This window comes from Carcharhinus amblyrhynchos, chromosome 30 (genome assembly GCF_965287045.1).
Source record: "Carcharhinus amblyrhynchos chromosome 30, sCarAmb.v2.hapA, whole genome shotgun sequence".
Lineage (NCBI taxonomy): Eukaryota > Metazoa > Chordata > Chondrichthyes > Carcharhiniformes > Carcharhinidae > Carcharhinus > Carcharhinus amblyrhynchos.
In genome coordinates this window covers 15,463,208-15,480,061 of record NC_137353.1, presented here as the reverse complement: position 1 = coordinate 15,480,061, position 16,854 = coordinate 15,463,208, and the positions used below count along the sequence as shown (strand labels likewise).

The window sequence follows — 16,854 nt, the reverse complement described above, 5'->3', positions numbered from 1 at the left end:
ATTGGATAATGATCAGGAGTGAGAATCCCAGCATATTTATCTCCCACTTCACCCACAGCACTACCCAAAACTCTGATCTCAGCTGAGTGCAGTCAATGCCACACAGCCAGTGATAAAATCTGAAGTGCCCTGGCTGGAAGGGCTCAATGCACAAAATGAAATTGCCAGCTGAGCCCATTCGAGTCTATGGAAATCCTACGGTGCAGAAGGAAGCCAGTCGGCACATCAAGTCTGCACCGACTCTCCAAAGAAGCACCTTCTACCCAGGCCAATCCCCACCCTATCCCCAATACCCAACACCTAATTTCCACACCTTTGGGCGGTGGGAGGAAACCAAAGCACCCGGAGCAAACCCACGCAGACAGGGGAAAGACGTACAAACCCCACACAGTCACCCTAGACCGGAATCACATCTGGGTCCCTAGCGCTGTGAAGCAGCAGTGCTAACCACTGTGCCACCATGACTGCAATACAGAATAACTCACCCACGGCTTTTACAACCGAGTTCTCCCCCGCAGCAGCACCCCCCACCATACCCCCCAAAGTCCCCTCAGGTGCAAAGGAACATCATAACCTTTAACTTCCCCAAGTCACAAAGCACCTTTTCTTCCAAGAAGGCAGCTCACCACCACTTTCTCAAGGGCAACTATAGGTGGGTAAAACATTCTGGCCTTGCTAGCTATCCTGAGAATAACCAAAAGGGAAGATCCTACTCAAACAGGGACACTCACCTTCATCCTGAAGGCTTTTCTCCCACTCTTGATTACATTATCGTCGAAGCAGAACTCGTTCTCCCGGATGACAGCTCTGCAGTCTTTGTCTCCAGTGTAAGTCACCACATAGAAGTATGGCGCCCACAGTGTGAATTCCCGCTCCCAATTTATAATGGTGGACAGTGGGGCGCTCACTAGGAAAGGTCCTTTGGAGTGGCCCTGGTAAGAGAGAACATATCCTGTTAAGACTCCTGTGGCAGCATGATTGCAACACTGCATAATGCTGAGCCATCCTTGCCAACCATATGACATCACAGACCAATTGGATCCAGGGCACCAACACATCAGGCAGCCATTTGTATTGTCAGGGTGTCTGGCACAATATTTTTACGTTAGGAATAGAAGATGGCAGCTACAGACACAAATCTCAAATTAAATGTTTAGATTTTGTCAACGAGCAACCCTTAGATTAACTATTAATTGAAACTTTCACTCCAGAGTAAATGAAGTCCACTATATTTTCAATTTTAAACTCTAAAGAATTAATGGAACTTATGATTTTGTCAGTAAATCAGCAAAAGTGGTCAAGAGCTACTGTCCAGAAAACAAAATGTCTTCACCATGCGTCAACCAATTGGAATAGTCTGAAAGCTAAAATACTCTGAAAATAAAATGAGACACCATGAAGTGGCAGAGAGGCGGACATCGATGAGAGTCAACTTACAAGAGAAGGTTTCAAGAGAAAGTCAACACACTGGAGGGATGAGCAAAAAAAATGGTGCAACAACAATAATCTCTCCCTCAAAGTCAGCAAAATGAAGGGGATGGTCCTCAACTTCAGGAAGCATAATGGAGGACATTCTCCCTGTCTATATTAATGGGGATGAAATGGAAATGGTCGAGAGCTTCAAGTTTCTAGATGTTCAGGTCACTAGCAACCTGCTCCCTCCAAATCAATGCTGTAGTTAAGAAAGCCCAACAACACCTCTACTTTCTCAGGAGGCTAAGGAAATTCGGCACATCCACTGTGGCTCTCACCAACTTTCACAGATGCACCATAGTAAACATCTTTTCCTGATGTATCACAGCATGGTATGGCTCCTGCTCTGACCAAGACTGCAACAAACGACAAAGGGCTGTCAACGTAGCCCAGTCCAGATGTCCATCCCTCACTAGCCCCAGATCTCAGCTTCTCATTCCAACCTGATACTCCCCCAATCTCAGAGACCCAAACGTTCCTCACCTCTTTGAAGAGTGAGTATAGAAATACAATGGTTTGAACGGTTTTTCCCAATCCCATCTCATCAGCCAGGATTGTGTCAGTGCCCTGTGCCCAAGAGAAACGGAGCCAGTTCAGCCCCTCCAGCTGGTATGCATGTAGGTTGCCTCCTGTGGCGTCAATGTACTCCGGCTGCTTGTCAAACTTCACAGTTGGCTGTGGGGAGATGGAAAAGTAAAATAATTATTGACAAGGAAAATGAAAGAGGGCACAGAGAGAAAAAGCTCTGGTATGTTTGAGTACACAATTGGTCAGATCTACAGCAACTCAGAATAAATCAGACGTCCCGATTCTGAAAATTCCAGAAAAACAGCCTGGGCTCTCAAAACAACTGATGGGATGCAATCCCCCTCTGCTCACTGCCCACAGGGATCTGTATCTAACCCCGTGCTGTATCTGATCTGGGAGTCTTTGATGGGGTAAGAAGTCTCACAACACCAAGTTAGAGTCCAACCAGTTGGACTCTAACCTGGTGCTGAGAGACTTCTTACTGTGTTTACTCCAGTCCAACGCCAGCATCTCTACATCGTGTTTGATGGGGGACAGTGTAGAGGGAGCTTTACTCTGTATAGAACCCGTGCTGTATCTGTCCTGGGAGTGTTCGATGGGGGACAGTGTAGAAGGAGCTTTACTCTGAATCTAACCCTGTGCTGGGAGTGTTTGATGGGACAGAATAGAGGGAGCTGTACTCTGACTTGTACACCAAGTCCAATGACTGGACGAACAAACCTGCTCCAACAAAATTTCTCTTTACTTACATCCACAACAGGCTGTGCTGGAGGTGGGTCGAAGATCAGTTCCCTGGCTTTTCGACCCTTTTTGTTCAGCTTTCTCACTGGTCTTAAGTCTTCACCTAAAATCAATTGCCTGCAGCAAGAGAAACAGAGTAACCTCTTAGTGCAGTGGATGCTGGAACACCAAACAAATGTGATATAGATCAGTTTTTCAATTAGTAGCAGGGTGAAGGGTGATGAGGAGAGGGCAGAACAGTGGAGATGAGGTCAAGGTGAGATCAGCCACGATCGCATTGAATGGCGGAGCAGACTCAAGGAGCTGAATTGTCAACTCCTGCTCCTTGTTCATGTTCGCAGAATCAGCATATGCGACAGGCAGCATCAAGAAACAGTTGGGCATCATTAACCAACGTTTCCTCCTCCGCACCCAGTTCAATCTGCCCTTGTTTTCAAAGGGCGCTGGTCATCTTGTGACTCCTCACTCCAGCACTCAAAACTTCCCAGCATCAATGACCTAAATTTTGCCCAACAATTTTTTTTTAAGAACGTGGGAGTTTTTTTTTACCAAGGTCATGTTTTCTCTTTGATTCAAAGATATTTTTGACAACTGTACAAGGCCTTTTTTTTTTAGAAAAGAATTTCAAGATTCAGCTACACTTTAACAATTGCTTCTTCAACAGCAGCCCCAAACCCTCAACTTCCAACATCTCAGAATCCCTACAGTGCAGAACAGGCCATTCAGCCCCCTCGAGTCTGCACCAACAATCCCAACCAGGCCCTACCCCGTAACATGTATTTAGCCTGCTAATCCCCCTGACACTAAGTGTCAATTTATCATGGCCAATCAATCTAATCCGCACATCTTTGGACTGTGGGAGGAAATGCACACAGACATGAGGAGAACGTGCAAACTCCAAACAGTCACCCAAGGTCGGAACTGAACTTGAGTCACTGGCGCTGAGAGGTCTCAGGGCTAACCATTGTGCCGCCCTCGAGGGACATGGACAGTAGGCACATGAGGACAATGCTGTCTCATGTTCTGAGTTACACACTATCCTGGCTTGGAAGTTATATCTCTGTTCCTTCATCATTGCTGGGTCAAGATCCTGCAGTTCTCTCTCCAATAACACTTTCATCACGTGGACCGCGGTGATTTAAGAAGTCAGCTTACCACCTCCTTCTCGAGGGTAATTAGGGATGGACAATTAATGCTGCCTGTGGTGCCCATATCCTGCGAATGAATTTTTAAAAACACGGTCTCGGAAGGGTATGAAGTGAAGTGGCCAGGAAATTGTGACCGGTTCTCTTCACTACAGGATACTGATGATGAATTGAATGTTTCTGCAATGTCTCTCACAACATCTCTCTAGTGCTAGCCCACATCACCAGATTGACAAGTTCGGTTTCACAGCTTAGGTAAGGTGGGATTTGACTTTGAGTCTCCTGTAGCACATCCGCTACACTTATAATAACGTTATTAACAGTAAAGCCACTCAGCCAGTCTTAAGGGAGATTAACATTAAGTTTATTAAGGAGTACTGACCTGTGATTCCAATACATCTCCTTCATAGTGTCATAATCTGGAATGTCAAATTCTTCAAATTCCCAGGTAGCCTGGTCGTAGGGAAGGTCCCTCCACTTAATCAAATAGTGCAAATCACCTTTCTTATCAAAGCTGAAACAAAAGGAAAAAATGTAAATCTTTATATCCCACGATGTCAACAGCGCAAGTTAGATAACCTGGGAGTATTTTGATTGCTCTGGATCTAACTGTTCTGCTCCAGTCCTGTTTGATGGAACAGTAGAAAAATTCCCTCAGACAGTCTGGCCTAGATTGAAATTCTGGTTCTGAAAACAACAGAACAATTACTTCACCGATGAATCACCCAGTCCCTTCTTTTTTGCTGCCTCAGCATTCTAGAGAATCGTTCAGCAAAGTTTTAAAGTTTATTTACTAGTGTCACAAGTTACTGTGAAAATCCCCTAATCGCAACACTCTGGCACCTGTTCGAGTACACCAAGGGAGAATTTAGTATGGCCAATGCATCTAATCAGCATGTCTCTCAGACTGGGAGGAAACCAGAGCACCTGGAGGAAACCCATGCAGACACAGGGAGAAAATGCAGACTCCGCACAGACAATAACCCAAGCCGGGAAGCAAACCCAGGTCCCTGGCACTGTGAGGCAGCCAGGCTGACCACCTTGCCGCCCAGAAACCCCTTCAAAAAAATTATCCAACTTGTCGCAGGATAATGTGTTACCATTTTCTTTGAGGGGGGGGGGGGTGGTGGTGTCGAGAATAAGGGAGCATAATCTTAAAATTAGTGGGGGTGGGGGGAGGGGAGGCTATGTCATGAAGTGAAGTGTAAATCTGAAACTGTCTCCCACCAAAAACAAATGTTGTGGCTAAGAGTTGATGCAAAACTGAGGGGGATCAAATTTTGTCAGGTAAGGGTTATTAAATGTCAAGGAACCAAGATAGTAAGTGGAGTTAAAAGGTACAGATCAGCTTTGATCCAATTAAATAGCAGAACAAGAATGGTCTGCTCCTGTCTCAGTCCTTCACCTGTGGTTGATGATTCGATGAATGATGAGCCATTCGGGTTTGATCCCATATCGATAGTACCGTTGTTCCATCAGCGCAAACTGAGGGTCTTTGCTCTTCCGTTTCTCACTCTTCTCTTCATCATCCCCAGAGCCATAATCAAACGGTGGCGGCTCGTCCATATCATTCTTCCTTTGGAAGTTCCGGAACATTACCGTGTGGTACAGCTCCAACTGGAGGGGGCAGACTCGAATTTAATGCTTAAACACACACACACACATGCCTTTCTTGTCAATTGTCTCACCCTTTTCCTCACACAAAGCCTATACCATTCACATTGCCACAGAGAGAGGGTTTTGTTTGGGGAAAGATTTCAAAGATAACCCTAAATTCTCAGACATAGGTAATCTGTCAGGATCCTGAAAGTGGAGATAACAAAGTTTCCAATGAGCTTTGCATGAGGGACAGCACTGTTCAATTGCTACAATTATGACGGTTATAAGATTATGTTTCATGATTGCATCTCTAATTTCAGGGGAAATTATGGGGATCATGTGACCTGCTGAGGTCTGCCTGTCAACCTCAGGTGTGGAGATGGATAAAGATTAAACTGAGGCCCTAAGCTGTTTTTCTGGAGAGGAGGAGCAACTTGGGGACAAGCTAACACTTGAAGATAATGATAGCAGCATCTGTGCTTACAGTGTTTAGATTGCTGTTCTCCAAAGCCACAGGAAAGGTGAAATGAGTGTTGCTTGTAAAGAATTACGCTTTAAACTGTTCAGTTACTTTCAAGATAGAGTTGGGGGTCAATGAAAGCTAATTAGCATTTCTACCTGGATACAAAGCCCATGTCATTTACATTGCCACAGAGGGGGGGCTTTGTTGGGGAAAGGTTTCTAAGATATCCCTAAAACCTCACAGGTAGTCTGCCAGGATCCAGGAGAGAGGGAGCAGCTAGAAGTTGAAAGATCCTGATCCATTGAATAGGAATGCAGATTGGAGCTCACGCTCAGATTGAAAAGACCTAATTTGTGAGGATTTGAAACAAGGCTGGAAGATTTACCTAGCTTGTGTGAGAAAGACAATCAATAGGAAACACTCTCACAATAAAAGACAATTTTGGGATGAAGAGTTTGCAAGCTGGGAAGAGAAAGGGACAGAAGTAAACTTTTGGGACATAGGATCTTGGAAAAATTGCATGACTACTTAAGTGTAAAGTCTACCTGTGAAATGGTTGTATTAAAAGTAAAAGGGAAAAGTTCTATTTGTAGTTTAAAGTATAAATTATAAAAATATTGTCTCGCCAACAGTGCTTTTAATCTGATTGCTACAGCAAGTCTTAAAGCGTGAAATATTGCTGCATTATTCTTTCAGTTATCAACTGGAAGATTGAATTTAATTTTTTTTAAGATATCCTAATGCTGAGTGACACCTCTTAAGGCAGAGAAAGACTGTGGGAAATCTGTGATCAATGGCAATACACAATCACTGCGAGATTTTAGTTTCTTTTCACACTTTTTTTAAAGAGATTAAAGTTTATTTATTAGTCACAAGTAAGGCTTACAATAACGTTGCAATGATGTTACTGTGAAATTCCCTTAGTTGCCACACTCTGGCATCTGTTCGGGTCAATGCACTCTAGCCAGCACATCTTTCAGGATCTGGGAGGAAACCACAGCACCGGGAGGAAACCCACTCAGACACAAGGGGAACATGCAGACTCCACACTGACACTGACCCAAGGCAGGAATTGAACCCAGGTCCCTGGCGCTGTGAAGCAGCAGTGCTAACCACTGTGCCGCCCACTGTCAGACATATGTGCAAACACCTTCAAAGCAGAGCTGGGGCAGAGGTGATGGGCATTTTATAAAAGGGAGGTGAAGTATCAGATCACATTTCAACATGGCCAAAGTCGTCACGGGGAATTTCCCAGATTAGCTGCTCCTTCGTTAGGCAGATTCAGATTGTGAACAGATCTGAAAAGGATGTAGAGGCACTGATGAAAGTGCCAAAGAAATTTACAATGATGATACCAGAATTGAAAGCTTAAACCTATCAGAAAAATTTGAACAGACTGGGCTCCTTTCTCTCAGAGAGTAGTGTTCAAGATTACGTGAAGGTAGACATCGGAAAGGTATTTCTAATTGTGAGCAAAACCAGAACTAGGGGCCATAAATACAAGACAGTCATCAATAAAGCCAATATTAGGAGAAACTTCTCTATGCAGGGTGGGGTTAGAACGTGGCACTGGCTACCAAAGAGAGTGCCTGAAGTAAATGGCATTGATACATTTAACAGGAACCAGATAGATACATGAGGGAGAAAGGAATAGAAGGATATATTGATAGGTTGCAATGAAGTGAGGCAAGAGGAGGCTCAAGTAGAACATAAAAACTGGCATAGGCCAAAAGGCCTGATTTTGGTGCTTTAAATACACCACGTAATTTTTTCCTAGGTGGCTTTAAGCTTTTCCTTAAAACGCTCCCAGGTTGAGTTAGAATGCAATGGATTCGGTCCATCAAGTCTGCACTGGCTTTCTTTCTACTTAATCTCACTCCCCTGTCTTACTCCAGTCCAGAGGCTTGAGAACAAATCCAGGTTGACATCCCCAGTGCAGTACCTTAGAAATACCAAATTATCTGAAAGACAGTTCTTCTGACAATGTTAAACCAAGTCTCTCAGTTGCTTCTCAAATGGATATAAAAAAAAAATCCCATGGCACTACTTTGCAGAACATCAGGTGAGCTATCCCAGGTATTATGACTAATACTTATCCCTCGATTAATGTCACTAAAAGCAGATTATCTGGTCATTATCATGCTGCTGCTCGTGGGGTCCTGTTGTTGGAGTTCCTACATCACACCAACAACTATACTAAGTACATCAGTGACTGCAAGTGCTTGGAACATCCTGAAAGGTGACATCTAAATGTCAGGTCTTTCTTAATTCATTTGCATACGAGTCTGCACAGAGACTGATTGATAAGCTGCCCCACAGTCAACTCTCATGGCTCATAGTCAAGGTTCAGACCTAATCACTGGCCACTAGGAGTAAGTAATCAAGGATACTAGAGATATGCGGAACCACTGACTCCACACTGGTATGGTCTCATGCCAGACATACAGGACATCAATCACTCCACTCACCTGTAGTTCGGTGGCCCAAGAGCAGTGCCAGTAGGACAGCCCCACCCATTTCACAAAGAATTCTCGTTCTGGCCGTCCTTTCAGGGCCTTGGGCTGTTCGGCATCAGTGGCTTCTCCTGTCAGGGCTGGAGGGGTACGTGGCAGTGGGGGCGAACCCCATGTCCAGTGCAAGATTCGCTGCACTTTGCCTTTGAGAGGTGTGCACTAGAAACAAAAACATACGTTTGACTCATGATACACATAACCTGGCTGACCCTCAGACAGCTCTCACCTTTGTGCACCATAGAAAAGAGTGTTACACATAAAAACATTATCCCTTCTCCTGAACCAATCTATTCAGCTCTCCCACCCCTTATCATACGCTCCTCTCTTGTTCCAAATAGAGTTCTCACTATAGCATACCCCACCATTACAGGTTGACTTTTTGGAAACCATCTGACTGACCAGTATTGAAGTTTACCAACTGGTTATCGGCTTGCTGGAAGCACACACCTGGCCCCACACACACTCACACAAGTAGCAGTCACTACATCTATTTTCTCTAACAATGGATCCATTATCATTCTGATTACAGTACTGGACAAGAAACATCCCAGGGATGAGGAAGTGAAAACACACCCACCTCAAAACAAGTCAAACTCAAAAAGGAAGTTCCCAACCAATATTGTGGTCAATGTCATAGCCACCGGGATAATAGACTCACCAAGCAGCGGGGACAAAGCCACTCTCCATTCGGGATCTCAGGGAGTGGAGGGTTAAGGCAGTGAATGTGATACGACGAAGGACAGGAGTCACAACACAGCAGCTCGCCTCCGTCCTTGCAAACTCTGCAGAACTCCATGTGATCATCATCTTCCTCCTCCGCTCCCTCATCATCCTCGTCATCGTCCTCATCCTCTTTGGCCTCCCACTGAATTCCTTCCTTTTCCTAGAGTCATTATAGAGGATACATTTTAAAGGGTGCATTGTAACATACACGCACACAACAGCAACTCACCAAGCTAACTTTGTATATATCCAGAGAAACGAGGGAATCAAAGCCATGGGAATGCTAACACTTCCCAGATGCACTGCAACCTGACCTGGGGAAATATATTCCCATTCTTTCTTTGACACTAGATCAAAAGTCTGGAACTCTTTGCTAACAGCACAAAGCTCACCGTACTGACTGCAACTGCTCAAGTGTGTGGCTCATCACCACCTTCTCAAGGGGCTGAGTAATCAATTTTAAATGCAGTGCTGCCCACATCCCATGGGCTGACATGAGCAAAGATACAAGATGGGATATTCAGTAGTGGTGACCATCACAGCTAATGGGGTGAGACGAAGGAGGCTTGCGTGAAGCATAACGCCAATTGAGCCAAAAGGGCTGTTTGTGTGTTTTGTAAATACTATGTAACTCTACAGGTCCAATCCTCTCCTCAGCCAACATCAATGCACCGATTTATTTTCCAGTAGTGGAATCAAGCACGGGTATCCAGCAAACCTTTCCCCCGTTTACACAGGTGCTGCACAGGGCCATCAACTGGGCAAGATCAGTGAACACAACTCAAGACTGAGGATTAACTCTAGGATGTTCCCCACTTTTGTGTGGTTGTGCATTATTCTGAAACATAAACCCACAAAGCACATTAATAATGGGCAGCATGGTGGCACAGTGGTTAGCACTGCTGCCTCACAGCACCAGGGACCTGGGTTTGATTCCCAGCTTGGGTCACTGTCTATGTGGAATTTGCACATTCTCCGTGTCTGCGCTGGTTTTCTCTGGGTGCTCTGGTTTGCTCCCACAGTCCAAAGATATGCAGGTTAGGTTGATGGACCATGCTAAATTGCCCATAGTGTCATGACATGTCTAGGTTAGAGCGATTATCAGGGTAATTGTGTGGGGTAATGGGGATAGGGCCTGGGGTGGGATTGTTGTCAGTGCAGACTTGATAGACCAAAAGGCTTCCTTCTGCATTGTAGGGATTCTATGAATAACAAGCAGGAGGAGACAGTCTCCAGCTAAGCAGCAGACAGAGAACTTACGCAATGCAGACAACTCCACTTTCCCTCTGGGGCCTTCTCCATCTCGGGGTCCAGGCAGACTAAGTGATAGGCCCGAGGACAGGTGTCACACAAAATAATTTCCCCTCCTTGCTGGCACACTTCACAGTAATCCTGGTGGTCCGTCTCATACCCATCACCTTCCTCCACTGAGAATTACAAAAGAAACAAGGGGTTATGAAATTGCAGCCTCTCAAGGAGGCAACTGAGTCATACTCTCCAAAGACAATTCCATCCATTTGCTGGGGAAAATAAAGGTAACAAACCAAGCACTTTAGTGCAGTACAACACCAAAGCGAAAAAGGCTAAGAGGAGATTAGCAATGATGATTCAGTAAATGGCGTGACTAAGCTTTAGATGCCTGCATGGTAAGGCTGAAGCAGTTGCAGTAGGAGAATTACTTTGATTCTGGAACAACTCAGGTCTCAACTTCAAAGCAATGTGGACATAGAGGGGAGGAAGATGTACTTAATAGGAATGTTGAATTTAAGAGTTAAAGATCAAAATCAGGGGTTTGAGTGGTATATCTAGTAAAACTGACACCTAGGAGCAGTTTTCAAGGTAATTCTCTCTTTCACTGATGCTGGGTTGTAGTTCTGTAACTCAAGGTCCAGTCAGGACACTGAGCCTAATCACTCGATCTCCACACACACAGCACAAATTTTGACTAATTGTCCCCCTTGCTCACCTACCCCAGTGGCACAACTGCAGCACCAGCCCAATGCAATCTGCAAACTCAATGCAGAACAAGGGCCCCTGGTTTGTAATGACCAGCATACCTCACTACGTTAGGGCTCTGTTGGCCAAGTTCAATAAGACACCCAATAATGCCCATTCCACAGTTACATCCACGCATCTCAACAGAAAACATGTCAGAACAAAGTTCAACATTTACATTTTTTCTTCCTCTTGCCACCTTTCCTTCTTCTCTTGCCCAAACCAGCAGAGCCCTCAGATCGCACGGAGCAGCTATGGACACTTGCGTTGTCTAGATCCGACTCACCACGTTCATCTTCATCACTCTGCCGACACAAGAACAACATACACGAGAAGAGGTGAAAGGCATCACATTTCAATATCCTCAAGTTTACAGTGCCAGGATACAGTTCCATCAACACCAACTCTTCCTCTGCAGCCTCATACAGAGGGACATACTACTATTAATAGCAGGAATAGGTCATTCAGCCCGCTGAGACTCCTCCACCATTCAATAAGGTTACAGCTGATCTGACTGTAACCTTAAATCCACATTCCCACCTGCCCCCCAATACCTTTCACCTCCTTGCCCTACCTCTGCTTTGCACTGCGGTAATGTCACTGGACTAATCCAGAGGCCCAGGCTAATGTTCTGGAAGGTTCAAAACCCATTGGGAAGCTGGTACCATTTAAATTCAATTGATAATCTGGAATTGAAAGCTAGCCTCTGTAATGGTGACTGTGGAATTATTGCTGACTGTCATAAAAAAATCCATCTGGTTCACTAACATCTTTAGGGAAGGCAAACCTAGTCTGGCTTACATGTGACCCTAGATTCGCAGCAATGTGGTTGACTCTTAACAGTCCTCAATTCAAAGGCAATCAGGGATGAGCAACAAATGCTGGCCAGGCCAGCAACATCCACATCCCAAAAACCCAGTCTGCAGGTGCAGCAGGATTTCAAGAAGGCTAATGGAATGCTGGCCTTTATAGCGAAGGGGATAGAATATAAAAGTAGGGAGGTCTTGCTGCCACTGTACAGGGCACTGGTGAGGCCACAGCTGGTGTACTGTGTGCAGTTTTGGTCACCACACTTGAGGAAGGATATATTGGCCTTGGAGGGAGTGCAGAGGAGGTTCACTAGGCTGATACCGGAGATGAGGGGGTTGGACTATGAAGAGAGACTAAATAGACTGGGTCTGTACTCGTTGGAGTTTAGCAGGATGAGGGGGGATCTTATAGAGACGTATAAGATAATGAAGGGGATGGATAGGGTAGAGGTAGAGAGATTCTTCCCGCTTAGAAAGGATAGCAGGACTAGAGGGCACAGCCTCAAGATAAGGGGGGGCAGTTTAGATCAGAGTTGAGGAGGAACTTCTTCACTCAAAGGGTGGTGAATCTCTGGAATTCTCTGCCTGTTGAAGTGGTGGAGGCTACCTCGCTAAATATATTTAAGTCACGAGTAGATAGGTTTTTTGATAGACAGGGCAATTAAGGGTTATGGGGTGAGAGTGGGAAAGTGGAACTGATCCACTTCAGATCAGCCATGATCTTATTGAATGGCGGGGCAGGCTCCAAGGGCTAGATGGCCTATTCCTGCTCCTATTTATGTTCTTACATCCCATGAATAAGATTTTTTTTTAAAAAGGCTCTCTTCTTCAAAAGTCAGTGGAAGCAAAGTTCCAAAGATTCTCAACCTTGAGAGAAAACAATTCTCCTCACCTTGATCTTAAATGGGCGACCCCTTTTTCTGGGGGCAATCAAGTGGCCTTTTACTCTTAAAAGCCTAACTTACGCAATCTTCCCTTACAAGACAATCTGTCCATTCCAGGTATTAGTTTAGTGAACCTTCTCTGAACTACTTCAAATCCACTTACATTCTTCCTCAAATAAGAAGACCAATACATAAGAATTGGGTAGGCAATTCAGCCCCTCGAGCTTGCTCAACCATTCAATACAAGCATGGCTAATCTCATCTTTGCCTTCTTGCCTACTCCCCATAACCCTTTATCCCATTGCTAATTAAAATACAATCCATCTCCTCCTCAAATTTGTTTAGTGCTCGTGTTCACTGCACTCAGGGGTAGAGAATTCCAGATTCACAACTCTTTGGGTGAAGTAATTTCTCTTCATTTCTGTTTTAAGTCTACCACCCCTTCGCCTCTTGGTCTCAATTATCCAACAAGGGGAAACATCCTCCCTACGTTGACCCTGTCAATGCTACTTAGATCTTATATATACACCTCAATTAGATCTCCTCTCATTCTTCTAAATTCAAGTATAGGTCTAAGCCTAAGCCTCTCAATCTCGCTTCATAAGACAAGTCTTTCATCCTTGAAATCAACTTAGTGAACCTACTCTGAACCATTAACGCATTTACATCCTTCCGCAAGTAAGGGGACCAACATACACAGTACTCCAGATATAGTCTCACTGGTGCCTAATGTAACTAAAGCATAACCTCCCTACTTCTGTATTCAATCCCTCTTGCAATGAATGATAACATCCGATTAACTTTCCCAACTACTTGCTGTACCTGCATACTAAACTTATTGAGATTCATGCACTAGGACTCCCAAATCCCTCTGCAGCTCAAAACTCTGCAATCTCTCACCATTTAGATGTTTCTCTCATTCTTCCTGCTGAAATGGACAATTTGACATTTCCTCACATTATACTCCATTTACTCAGCCTATCTCTATATTTTTGTGGCCTCCTTAGGTCCTCTTCATAATTTCCTTTCTTACCTCATCCAAATAAAGTGACCCCACAAGTAAACATGTCATCACCACCATCCTCCCCCAAACACACCTCACACAGACACACCACCCTCTCACCTACACACACCACCACCTCTCACACATATTAGGAAGATTAGGAACAAGAATGAAGGACATTTACTGAGATGTATAGGAGCTTTCTCATCAGAGACCCTCTCTTTGAAGCATTTACCCAATAGCTAGCCTGAAACAGATGGGTAGAATAGCGATCTGTCTTACCGATGACCCTTTTTTCCGTTTGCCACTGAATCCTCCCAGCTTGATCTTCAAAGGTGCCATCTTCTTCCCTTTGCCTTTCTTCTTCAATTCAGCCGCTCGGGCACTTTTACTTTTTTTCCGGACCCCTGGACCTGTGACCAGACAGTGACACTGATGAAGCATAGGCTACTTATCAGGGGGAACCGGAGTTTGACTCTCTGCACTCCAGGTTCTGAAAATAATCTAGTTAAAATAATAAAATAATCTAATTCTCTCCCCTCCCTGTTTCTTTTTCCTTCCTCAGCTGAAGATGGTGACTTTCAGTGGAGTACAGTCCCTCACAAACCAGACCGCAGGCACTTGCAGACTATTGGACCGTAAGGGGCACCACAATACAGCCTGGTCCTGTCCTCACCAGATGTCCAAACATGAACACCTTATCAAGATCCAGTGACCAGAATCATAGGAGCCATTCAGCCCATTGTACCAGTGCCAATCTTTTCTGAAATATCTTCCTAATGGCCTCTCTCCTCACACTCTTTCCCGTAGCCCTGAAATTGTCTCCTTTTCAAATATTCAACCAATTCCCTCCTGAAAGTTTCTATTAAATCTGCTTCCATCATACTTATAGTCACTACATTCCAGATCATAACTTCCAGACCACCACCTCCCCCCACTCCCCAATCATGGGCTTTGTGCTGATTTCTTTCGATGTGTCCCCTCTGGTTACTGACCTGCCTGGCAATGCAATTAGATAGAAGAACCCTGGCTCTATTGTCTATCTCTGTGGTACTGACGCCAAGGGTAGACAAGTGCCCAAACTAGGAACCATTTCCTGTCTGTTTGAGTTCCGCTCCCACACAGTGCGTTACATCTATCAGCTGATCCACTGGGGTTCTCTCACCCTCCAACTGGTCTTGCAGGTTGTGTGTGTGAAAGCAGCCTTTACCTTTCCCTTCTTTGGTCTTGGCTTTCCTTATAGGGGCGGGGGGCTGGACGGGAGGTGGCAGTGGAATTGGTATCGGTGGAGCCACGATCACCTGTTCCACTGCGGCTGCCACCGCGGCTGCTGCCGCCTCTGCCGCAGCCACTGAGGTCCCTTTGAAAGGATTATTGGCACTGAACTCCCGCCATTTAGCGCCAAGCACAGTCATCATTTTCGACATGGGGATTTTCGGATTCTTCTTGGCAATGAGGGGCCTGTTGAGAAAACAGAAACCAAAAGACTGGTCAGACTATTCCACAGGATCATAGAAATCACAGAAACCCTACAGTACAGAGAGAGGCCATTTGGCCCATCGAGTCTGCACTGGCCACAATCCCACCCAGGCCCTACCCCCATATTCTGACATATTTACCCACTAATCCCTCTAACCTATGCATCTCAGGACACTAAGGGCAATTTTTTAGCATGGCCAATCAACTTAACCTGCACACCTTTGGACACCAATAAACTGGAAGCAACTACTGAGGACTAACTTGTATTTATGGAAGAATTATTAACATAGCAAAATGTCTCAAGGTGCTTCAAGAAGCATTATCAAGCATACGACACAGTGGTCAGCACTGCTGTCTCACAGCACCAGGGACCCGGGTTCAATTCCCAGTTTGGGTTACTGTCTGCACATTCTCCCCGTGTCTGCATGGGTATCCACCAGGTGGTCTGACTTGCTCCACAGTTAAAAGGTGTGCTAGTTAGGTGCCTTGGTCATGCTAAATTCTCCTTCAGTGTAACCAAACTGGCCCCAGAGTGTGGCGACTAGGGGGTTTTCACAGTAACTTACTTGCAGTGTTAATGTAAGCCTACTTGTGACACTAATAAATAAACAAATTTTGACATCAGAAAACTTAAGATCGTGTTAGGGCCAGTGACAAAAGGCTTACATAAAATTTGATAAATTTGCAGCACAGAAACAGGTCATTCAGCCTGGTCCACGCTGCTGTTTATGCGCGACACAAGTTACCTCCCATCCGACTTCATCTAACCCCATGCCCTTCTATTCCTTTTTCCCTCATTTGGTTATCTAATTTTTCCCTAAATGCATCAACCCTAGAGGTATCAATTACTCCTTGTGGGTTCCACATTCTCACTTTGGTGGTATTGTGCTAAAATCACTGCATTAGCAATCCAGAGGCCCAGGTTCATGGGCTCCAGGGAAACAGGTTAAAATCCCACCATGGCAGCCAGTGGAATTCAAGTTCAATTAATTCACAGGTTTGACCAATTAATAAACCTGGATTTGAAAACTAGTCTCAATAATAGTGACACTGAAATCATCAATAATTGTTGCAAAAGCTCATCTGGTTCACTAATGTTCTTTAGGGAAGGAAATCTGCCATCCTTACCTGTCTGGCCTAAATATGATTCCAGACCATAGTAAGTGCCCTCTGAAATGGCTGAGCACGTCATTCAATTGCACCAAAACACGACAGAAGAGTCTTATCAGCTGGATGGCTGCAGCTCAAGGCAGCAGCTCACAACCATCTACTCAAGGGCAATTAGGGAGGGGCAACAAATGCTGGCCTTGCCTGCGATGCCCACATCCCAGGAATGAATAAACAGTTATTGTAAACAAAATCCTCCTAAATTGCCCAACTTGATTAAAGATTGGTTAACGAGCATCTTAAAGGAGGAAAGAGGTAGAGCAGCAAGAAGGATGGAGAATTGGGAAGGAATTCCAGAGCTTCAGGCCTAGACAGCTGAAGGCATGGCTGCC

The 16,854-nt window shown here is 45.0% G+C and overlaps 1 protein-coding gene across 2 annotated transcripts in view; it reads right to left on the bottom strand.

Moving 5' to 3' along the window:
- LOC145360276 (ATP-dependent chromatin remodeler CHD5-like) overlaps window positions 1–16,854 on the bottom strand; it is a 102,609-nt gene that overhangs the window by 47,629 nt on the left and 38,126 nt on the right. For both annotated transcript variants that reach the window (XM_080215403.1, XM_080215401.1), the window contains exons 4-14: window positions 15,087–15,337; window positions 14,159–14,289; window positions 11,359–11,485; window positions 10,446–10,612; window positions 9,121–9,345; window positions 8,418–8,621; window positions 5,293–5,504; window positions 4,270–4,401; window positions 2,751–2,859; window positions 1,957–2,148; window positions 732–932 (exon numbers count right to left, since the gene is read on the bottom strand). In XM_080215403.1, coding sequence (XP_080071529.1) covers window positions 732–932; window positions 1,957–2,148; window positions 2,751–2,859; window positions 4,270–4,401; window positions 5,293–5,504; window positions 8,418–8,621; window positions 9,121–9,345; window positions 10,446–10,612; window positions 11,359–11,485; window positions 14,159–14,289; window positions 15,087–15,337 — 1,951 coding nt within the window. The remainder of the gene's footprint in view (window positions 1–731; window positions 933–1,956; window positions 2,149–2,750; window positions 2,860–4,269; window positions 4,402–5,292; window positions 5,505–8,417; window positions 8,622–9,120; window positions 9,346–10,445; window positions 10,613–11,358; window positions 11,486–14,158; window positions 14,290–15,086; window positions 15,338–16,854) is intronic.